General features: G+C 49.9%; 1 protein-coding gene across 1 annotated transcript; it reads left to right on the forward strand.

Moving 5' to 3' along the window:
- On the forward strand, positions 2,330 to 7,588 carry LOC105171171. Its single transcript, XM_011092197.1, has one exon. The coding sequence runs from the start codon at positions 2,330 to 2,332 to the stop codon at positions 7,586 to 7,588; it is 5,259 nt and encodes a 1,752-aa protein (XP_011090499.1).

The following is a 10,268-nucleotide window of genomic DNA, read 5'->3' on the forward strand; positions in this document are numbered from 1 at the left end:
CGCCCGATCTCTTAGAGGAGGTGATATTGTACAGGGACCAAAAATTATCAAACGAAGAAGGTAGATCGAGGTATTTCATGACGATTATAAACATGAGGATATGACTGATTGAGTTTGGAGATAGTTGCATAGGACAAAGGCCTAGCCGGACTAGAATGTCATTCACTTCTCGGGGCAAGGGGAAGCGAAGTCCGGCATCCAAATGGAGTATGGACAGAGCACAATAACCCTCGGGGGGTTGATGCATACGATCAAAGGAGCGAGGAATTTTAATATCGTAATCGGCAGGGATATAATATTTTCTTTTTATGGCAACGGGAGTCTTTTAAGGGTTGCTCGCTATCCCTAACCAAGGCTTCTGTTGCATCATTTCAGAATATTTTTGGAAAATAGGGACATCATCAGAATCACCTACTTCTTCGGGAATAGCAGAAGATTGAGAGACGGAAGCAGTAGGGTCGCGGGACGTACCCGCTGCCTCCCGAGGGGAGGTCGCGGACGACCCAGACGACGAACTCGTTTCCGAGTTCGCCGCAGACTCGGAAACAGACACATGAACGGATACACTCCTAGACTCAGACGACATATCGAAAGCTGGAAGGAGAGAGGAGGAAAAAGTACCTGGAATTCGGAGATAGATCGCAGGGAGAGATCGAACGCGACTAAGCACAGCGGTCAAATTGGTTCAAATGCGGGGCTATTTATAGAGGAGTACCAGTAGCGACGCGCCTCTTCACGCACCATCAGTAGGGGACGCGTGGCGTGGATTGAACGGCCATGATGCTTCCTCCAACGGACGTGACTGTTCATTTCCCTTAGTGTCATTAATGACACTTAGAGAAATGGGGGAATAATGATGAGGGAATTTGCATATTTACCAAAATGCCCCCCCTATTTTTGGCACAAGCTCCACACCCAAGACAGTAATCATGCTGCATCTATGACTGAGCCTATGTCTGAGCACAGTGGGGCCCACTGGGCAGTTGCAGCAGCGGCGGCTGCAGGTTCAACAGAGGGTGACGTGGCGCGCCCTCACTGGAGCCACGTGTGGTGCTCGCAGAGGGTGCCGTACCAGTATAAATACCCTCATTTATGGTATTTTGAATACGTTTTGACTATCTACTTTACCGCCAATTTGTGGTCTAATTCGATCATGTTACCTTATTTTCGATCCCATCTTTTCTGACTTAAGCATCGGAGGGCCATCGCCGAGGGCCTCTCGGCTAGTCTGACGTTTGCTGTGTTCTCAGGATCCGCCCCAGGTAGCTTGAAAGAGGGAGCCAGCGATCACGACCCGGTTGTTCGATCTAGCGACCCCGATCCGGAAATCCTGATTTTGAGCGACCTACATCAGCAGCAGTGGAGAAAGAGTCGGATCATAGCAAGGGCTCGGTAAACCCATGGACCCTTTGCACTGTCACACAAGTTGAGGAGCTGAAATGGATCATACGACTGTTGCCCGTGTTGGCAACTGGAATCATCTTCAACACCATTTACGGAAATATGAGCAACTTGTTCTTGCTGCAAGCCGAGTACATGGACGCGCGATTAGGCTGGTCCAACTTCAAAGTCCCGGTAGCATCACTCGCCGTCTTCAACCCCATAAGCGTCATTTTCTGGGTACCCGTCTATGATCGTTTCATCATCCCAATGACAAGAAAATTCACAGGCCACAAGAACGGCCTGACTCAGCTGCAGCGCATTGGGACCGGCCTATTCATATCGGTCTTTGCCATGATATCAGCCGGGATTTTGGAGATATTTCGCCTCAGGATAGTAAGACGGAACAATAGCTATAAGGTGATGGAGACGCCTTGATAGGTATATGTATAATCCCCCCGCAAAAAGACTGAAAAGCCCTTCATTAAGGGTAGGATGGTCATTTCCGCGACCGGATCCGCGTACTTCGCAACGGGCGGGTCGCAGAGGACCCGACCCGGGTCGTAGGAGGTGACAGAAGACCCGGACAATGACGCCCATCCGATTAGAATGGGATCAACCAGATGAGGCCACGTGGCCCAGTATTTGCCGTACAACTGTGTACTATAAATAGACCCCGATACGCCATAAATGAGGTAACTGATATACATTTATTGAGATCGAACTTTGAGATAGAATACATTTCTCTCGATCAACCTAACTTGAGCGTCGGAGGGTCATTGTCGGGGACATACCCGACGAGCTCACGGTTCTTGTTTTATTCTCAGGGGATCCAAAACCTGTTCCGGAAGAGTTAGTCGAACAGCGGTGAGGCCGTCTCAGGAGATCGAATAATTCGACCCGGATCAGTTGGCGCCGTCTGTGGGAAACTTCTGAGAATTCTACCATTATGGAAGGTTCATCGAGGAGAAATGCCGCCGAGGAAGAAACACCCAGGAGAGGAGCAGGTGCAACCATCCAAATCACTCAGGATGAGTTGCAAAGGATGATAGACGAGGCAAGCCGAAAGGCTATAGTAGAATATGAAAGGAGAACAGCGACCCCCCTGGTCAAAGAAACTGCTAGAAGGCAGTTATTCGAAAACGTGGAGCCAATAAGAGAGTCAAGAGTTCAGGGGGAACATGATCATCGCAGTAAGCGACCAGCATCATCCGATGCAGGTTCCAGCAGCCATGGACGCGCAAAGAGAAGAGAGCCGGTCATATCCAGGGCCGAAGTGGAAAGTGTGGGCAAACAGATACATAGCTTGAACAAACAGATCGACGAGTTGAAGAAACGAGGGGAGATCGTCGCGCAGAACAAGAACTCCCCTTTCTGTAACGAAATCCTCGTTCAGACCGTTGAGCCCGGGTTCAGAGTGCCCGATTTGAAGAGATATGATGGGATGAGAGACCCTCAGGAGCATGTGGCCGCCTTTGAGATGGTGATGAATCTTTACGGACAGTCAGCCCCGATAATGGCTAAATTGTTCGCGACCACACTGACGGGAAAAGCTCAGGAATGGTTCACGAACCTACCCCGTGGGAGCATCGAGTCCTACGAGCAGCTCGTGCAAAAGTTCAATTTCCATTTTGCGAGCAAGAAGAAACAAAAGAGGTCGGCTACCCATCTGTTCAACATCCGACAGAGAGAGGATGAGACGCTGAAAAATTTCATGGGTCGATTCAACAACGAGACCCTGGAGGTACAAGAGTTGAGGATTGACATGCTTGTGAGTATCCTCATACATGGACTCAGGAAGGGCTCGTTCGCCTCCGCCCTCGCGCGCGATCCGCCCTATGATGTTGAGCAATTGATGGCGATAGCACAGAAGTATATTGACGAGGAGGAGATGAACGCGATGAAAGATTCGGAACGAAGGGAGCGGGAATATATTCCCAGACGACCTCATGAGGGAAGAGGAGGAGGAAATGACAAACCAAAAACGGAGAAACGGAAGGAGCCTAAGTACGTGCCAAAATACCACAACTACACTCCCTTGGCCATGTCCAGGGAGAAGGCTCTGATGATGGTAGAAAATGCTGACGTGCTAAAATGGCCTAGACATACGAGGTACACTCCCACCAAGAAGATGTCTAACAAGTACTGCCGCTTCCATCGAGAGAGAGGACACAGCACAGAGGAGTGCTATCAGCTGAAGGACGAGATCGAAAGGCTTGTTCGTCAGGGACACTTCCGAGACCGCGTGCCCCCAAATTGTAAAATCGGAGGGGGAGGAAGGAGGAGCAGATCGAGGAGCCCGGACCGAGACAGAAACCCGGGCCCATCAAGGATCGATAGACCCCCAGTGGGTGGGAACAACGCACCCACAAAAGGCGTCATATACACAATAGCGGGAGGATCGACTGCGGGAGATTCAGGTCGAACACGGAAAAGATGCGCCCGAACAGCCGGATCGGTAAGACAGAAAGAATTCGTGCTGAAGGTAGAGGGTGAAGAGGCCATCTCATTTAATAGCTCGGATCGGTTGGAGGATGGAGGAGAACAGAACGACCCCATGGTCATCAAGCTCGATATCGCGAATTTCACCGTCCATAAAGTGTTGATAGATAGTGGGAGCTCAGCGGACATAATTTTCAAAAATGTCGTGGACCGGATGGGGCTGGAAAATGCGAGGCTCGAACCAGTAAAGACTCCACTGGTCGGCTTCGGAGGAAGTGAAGTGGCTTCGTTGGGGACGATCGAGCTTCCAGTGTCCATGGGCGAAGAGCCGAAGAGGAAAACGCTGATGGTAAAGTTCCTAGTGGTCGATACCCCGTTCACATACAATGTCATACTGGGTCGGCCGGGGTTGAATTCATTCCGGGCTGTTATCTCCACATACCATATGAAGATGAAATTCCCCACTGAATATGGAATCGGGGAAGTGTGGTGCGACCAAAAGGAGGCTCGTAAATGCTATAACTTGTCGATCAAAGCGGAGCCGAGGTCGAAGAAACAGAAGGTCAGGGAGGACGCGGAGCCCCGACCATATGAGGCTGAACATTTAAAACCCAGTGAGGAATACAAGGCTATTCAGCTCGCAACAGACGACCCTAGCAAGACGACCAGGATAGGGTCCAGCATGAAAGAAGGGGAGATGGCCATGATCGATTTCTTGCGGAATAACGCAGACATGTTCGCATGGAGCCCATCAGATTTTACTGGGATAGACCCGGAGGTCATTGTACACCGACTGAACGTCAACCCCACCGTTCGACCTGTGCAACAGAGAAAAAGAACTCTCAACAGTGACAAAAATGATGCTATCAGACAGGAGGTCGATAAGCTACTAAAAGCGGGATATATATCGGAAATCCAGTACACGAATTGGCTTTCCAATGTAGTACTTGTCCCGAAGGCTTCAGGAAAATGGCGCATGTGCGTGGATTTCACGGACCTGAACAAGGCTTGCCCTAAAGACCCATATCCGTTACCTCGGATCGATACCATGGTGGATTCGACTGCTGGGTTCGAACTCTTTTCGATGATGGATGCATACCAAGGATATCACCAGATCCAACTGGCGGAAGAAGATAGAGACAAAACCTCCTTCGTCACAGATAAGGGGATTTATTGCTACAACATGATGCCGTTCGGACTGAAAAATGCCGGCGCCACCTACCAACGGTTGGTTAAAAAGATGTTCGGCGATCTGCTCGGAAAAACCATGGAGGTATACGTCGACGACATGCTGGTCAAGAGTAAGAGGTCACAAGACCACATCAAAGATCTCTCTCAGGCATTCAGTATAATGAGGTCGCACGGGATGAAGCTTAACCCGGACAAATGCACATTTGGAGTGACAGGTGGGAAGTTTTTGGGGTACATGATTAGCGAACGAGGAATAGAGGCGAATCCAGAAAAAATTCAAGCTATAATGAACCTGAGATCACCCAATTCGGTCAAAGAAGTGCAGAAGCTCACGGGAAAGATCGCATCCTTGAGTAGGTTCATATCTAGGTCGGCGGGCAAAAGCTTACCGTTTTTTAAGGTCTTGCGGAAGCCCAAAAATTTCGCGTGGACATCAGAATGCGATCAGGCCTTACAGGAGTTGAAGAAATACCTCACAAAACCCCCACTGCTCGCAAACCCGAAGGAAGGGGAGACTTTATTCTTGTACCTAGGGGTGTCCGAAAATGCGGTCAGCTCAGTGCTGGTGAGAGAAGAGGCCAGTAATCAAAATCCGGTGTATTATGTTAGCAAAATGCTCCAGGGGGCCGAATCCCGATACTCGGAGATGGAGAAGCTGGCCCTAGCCCTAATTGTTACAGCTCGAAAACTACGACCATACTTCCAGGCGCACAAGGTAGTGGTATTGACGAACCACCCTCTTAAACACGTGATGTCGCGACCCGAGGCGTCAAGAAGACTAATCAAATGGGCAGTAGAACTGGGACAGCACGACATTGAGTACCAACCCAGAACGGCTCAGAAAGCACAGGTACTGGCAGATTTTGTGACGGAACTAATGAGCGACCTAGAACGACCCGAAGCGTGTGAACGGCCTTGTTCGAAATGGATGCTGCATGTCGATGGGTCTTCGAATGCGAATAACGGAGGAGCGGGCATATTGATCCAAGGACCCGAGGGCATCGAGATAGAAGTAGCTGCTCGACTATCATTCCCGGTAACGAACAATGAGGCGGAATACGAGGCATTGGTATTAGGGCTGGAGCTAGCGTATGAGGCAGGCGCACGCGATCTAGAGGTTTTCACCGACTCTCAGCTGATCGCTATTCAAATTGAAGGAGCATACGAGACAAGAGAGAGAACCATGACACAGTACAAAGAGATCGCGCAGCGATTGATGAGAAAATTTAGCGGATGCTCGCTTTCACAAGTTCCCCGAGCAGAAAACGACAAAGCAGATGCTCTGTCAAAATTTGGGGCAGCAATGGATGGAATCCGAGATCGCAAAATCACTGCAGTAGTGCGCGACCGGTCGGTGCTCACGAGCGGAACAGAAATTCAGGTCGTTTCAGAAGCCGAATCGTGGATGAGCGAGATCATACGGTATCTTGGAGAGGGCATCCTGCCCAACGACCCACAAGCAGCAAAAAGAGTCAAATTTCGCGCTACCCGATTCACATTGTTGGATGGTCAGCTCTACAAACGAACGACGGATGGCCCCCTCCTGAAATGCTTGGATGGAGAGAGAGCCCTGTACGTGATGCGGGAAATACACGAAGGAAGCTGCGGTAATCATTCGGGAGCGAGGTCGCTGGCGCAGAAGGTGATGCGGCAAGGTTATTTCTGGCCCACCTTGGTCGAAGATTCCAAGAACTTGGTGAGGAAATGCGAGAGTTGCCAGAAGTATGCTTCTTTGATACATCAACCGGCAACACCGTTGGAACCGATCAAGATAGCGTGCCCGTTCGATCAGTGGGGAATTGACATCGTAGGACCTTTTCCGCCCGCACAAGCCCAAAAGAAATTCATCATCGTAGCGGTCGAATATTTCTCCAAGTGGGTTTGGAAGAATATTATATGCAGATTTGGTATACCTCGAATATTAATATCTGATAACGGCACGCAGTTCCAGGACAGAAAAATTACAGAATGGTGCAAGGAGTTGAAGATCGCGCAACACTTCACAGCAGTTGCAAATCCTCAAGCGAACGGGCAGACCGAAGTGACGAACCGAACGATCTTGCAACATTTGAAGACTCGCCTCGAGAGCAAGGGGTCATGGGTCGACGAACTGCCCGGGGTCTTGTGGGCTTACCGAACAACGCCACGAACTGCCACGGGTGAAACCCCTTTCTGCCTGGTGTACGGAACTGAGGCCATCATTCCCGCCGAAATAGGGGAGGAATCGCAAAGAGTTATGCAGTATGAGCCCCAGACGAACCAAGCCAAACGAAGCTTCGACCTCACTGTTATCGAAGAAAAAAGAGAGGCTGCATATGCCCGAATCCTGCATCACAAGGGTCTAATGATGAAGAGCCATGATCGTAAAATCCGACCCCGCCAGCTGCAGGTAGGAGATCTCGTGCTGAAGAAGGTGGAGGCGTCAAAACATGTAGGAAAGCTGGAGCCACCCTGGGAAGGCCCTTACAAAGTGACCGAGATCAGAAAGAAGGGTACATACAGATTGCAATACATGCAGGGTCGCGATCTACCACGCCCTTGGAACATACAGAACTTGAAGAAGTTCTACGCCTGAAGCTAGGAGCCTGTGAAAGGCCGTCAACTCGAACAAGGAGCCTGTGAAAGGCCGTCAACTCGAACAAGGAGCCTGTGAAAGGCCATCAACGGACCGAACAAGGAGCCTGTGAAAGGCCGTCAACTCGAACAAAAGGCCGGCAAAAGGCCATCAACAATAAGACCGAACAAAACTACACGGGGAGAGTTCTAGCAGATTGTTAATTGTATATTCTCAAAGGTTAGGAAGATCGCATCCATTTTAAATATTGTATTATTGAGTATTTACAACTCTTGTAATTTACACAACGAGATTTATCAAAGTTTCTTTGTTTTTGCGCTCACATCTGTTTTGTGCCTACATTCGTGCGTACATTACTGTCTTTACTCGCTTTCTAAGCAATACGCGAACTGAAAAAGACGCGTCCAATATGCGATCTGAAAAAGACGCACTCAACCAATACGCGAACTGAAAAAGACGCGTCCAATATGCGATCTGAAAAAGACGCACTCAACCAATACGCGAACTGAAAAAGACGCGTCCAATATGCGATCTGAAAAAGACGCACTCAACCAATACGCGAACTGAAAAAGACGCGTCCAATATGCGATCTGAAAAAGACGCACTCAACCAATACGCGAACTGAAAAAGACGCGTCCAATATGCGATCTGAAAAAGACGCACTCAACCAATACGCGAACTGAAAGAGACGCGTCCAATACGCGATCTGAAAAAGACGCACACAAGCAAAAAGCGAATTGAAAGAAAATGTGCAAATATAGTAGAGGAAGCGAGCTGAAAGAACACAATGTGCAAATATAGTAGAGGAAGCGAGCTGACAAAAGTTCATTCTCATTCCACAAAATGTCATATACAGGGGTTATCAAAATTTCCACCCCACCCTCCTGTTTACAAAAAAATGGTGTCCTAACAATTTCTAGGATTTACATGTGGATCAATCAGCTCAAAATCCTACCACAAAAATAGAAGAATCGGGACTAATCAGGCGTCAGCTTCTGCCTCCAGTTCGTCCCTCAGGACCATGAATTCATCGTCTTTCAGCTCAGGATCCGGAGGAAGAGGTTGAAGGTCGCCATCAAGCGAGATGTCAAGTTTGCTGCGGTCAAAAGACTCGTGAAAGCCACCGAGCTTTTCGACTTGAGACAGGCAGGTCTCATAGCCCTTGGCAAACGAGTCCGCAGACTTTATCTCAAGAGCGGTCGTGAAGGTGTCAGTCTTTAAAAAATCACGAACCGCAGACATCCGGGAATCGGCCAAAGCTCGCTGATGCTCTTCAACCAGAATGCGACCAGCTTGGCCTTCCTCCAACCCATGCTTGTGGCCTTCAATGAGGCCGACCTCACGTCCGGCTTCGAACGCCTCTTTCTTGGCCTCTGCCAGGGCCACCTCTTGCTCAGAACGAAGCATCTCCTTCTCCTTCTTGGCAACATCGAGCTCGGCTCGCAACTTTTGCACCTCATCCCCCAAGGTCAGCAGGTTATCCTCCTGCTTGCGTTCTGTCTCGTCTCGTTCGGCCAGTTGAGACCTCAGATCTTGCACCTTCTGATATGGGTGCATTTGAGGCTTAAGCTCCGAAGAAAGGTCATGGCCTGCAAAACCAAAAGCAATGAATGGCACAAAAGAGGGGAGGTCGAAGGAAACCAACCGATGAAATACCTGGACCAGGGAGTGGGCTGCGAACTCCTCAAGCCGAATAGGGTTATTCGGTACAAGTGCTCCCTGATCACGAACGGAGACGAATGAATTGTAGACTGCAAAGGTATCCCCTCCGGCCTCGCCATACAGCGATGAGCTCGACATATCCTGCCATTCGGGAGGCGGCACATTACCTCGAAGAGATGCCCGGCTATCCTCCCAACATGTGGCGAGCTGCGCCACCCTCAAAAATTTGTCCCGATCTTCGTTAACGCTAGTTTTATCTGCGGCTTCCTTAGCCATCCTGCTCAGCACGCTCGGGCTATGCGATTTTGGAGGCGGGTGAGAGGCCTCAGCGGGCTCCTTCATTTTGCCCTTATCGCTAGGCCCCAATTTGGACTTGGGCCCTTGTCCTTTCTTGAGTGGAGATCGCCTCCTTTTCTTAGATCGCTCTTCAGGCGGACCGGGGCTTCCCTGGTCGATCCCATGGCCCCCACTAGCCTCATCTAAACCCAGATCTAACTCCGAGGAGTTGTAGCCAAGGTGATCGTCATGGGCGGAAGGTGTACCCTCGCTATCAACGGCAATGGACTGTTGCCCATCAGGAGTGGCAATCGCGAGTGTCTTGGAAGGAACCGAGGAAGGTGGGATCGGAGGCAAGTCTTTGGCACTCGCAACTGCCTTGCCCTTCCCTTTCGGGTCCGAGGAACTGGCGATCTCACCCCCCTTTCGTGATTTGTTTTGGGCCGCGATCCTCCGCATAGCCGAGCGCGTGCTCATGATGATACTATCTGCGAGCAGAGAAAAGTTAGCACACGCGGACGCCACAATGATGAAAGCGAGTGAGACCGAAAGAAGAAAATCACCTAAAGACTCTTCGATGTGAAGGGACGCTGGAGAGAGCCCAGATAATTGCAAAACTTTCTCATTGAGAAGCTTCTTTGGGTCATACTTATAAAGTGTCAGACTCCTTATTTGGTCACCCTCCAGCCCCCCACCACAGGTTTTCGGAAGGGGTTTATACTTAGTCCACTCGTTCTTGAAA

The sequence above is a fragment of the Sesamum indicum genome, linkage group LG9 (genome assembly GCF_000512975.1).
Source record: "Sesamum indicum cultivar Zhongzhi No. 13 linkage group LG9, S_indicum_v1.0, whole genome shotgun sequence".
NCBI classification, from domain to species: domain Eukaryota; kingdom Viridiplantae; phylum Streptophyta; class Magnoliopsida; order Lamiales; family Pedaliaceae; genus Sesamum; species Sesamum indicum.

What these genes read in the sequence shown, in the direction of transcription:
- LOC105171171 (XM_011092197.1), top strand. Translation starts at nt 2,330, where the DNA reads ATGGAAGGTTCATCGAGGAGAAATGCCGCCGAGGAAGAAACACCCAGG.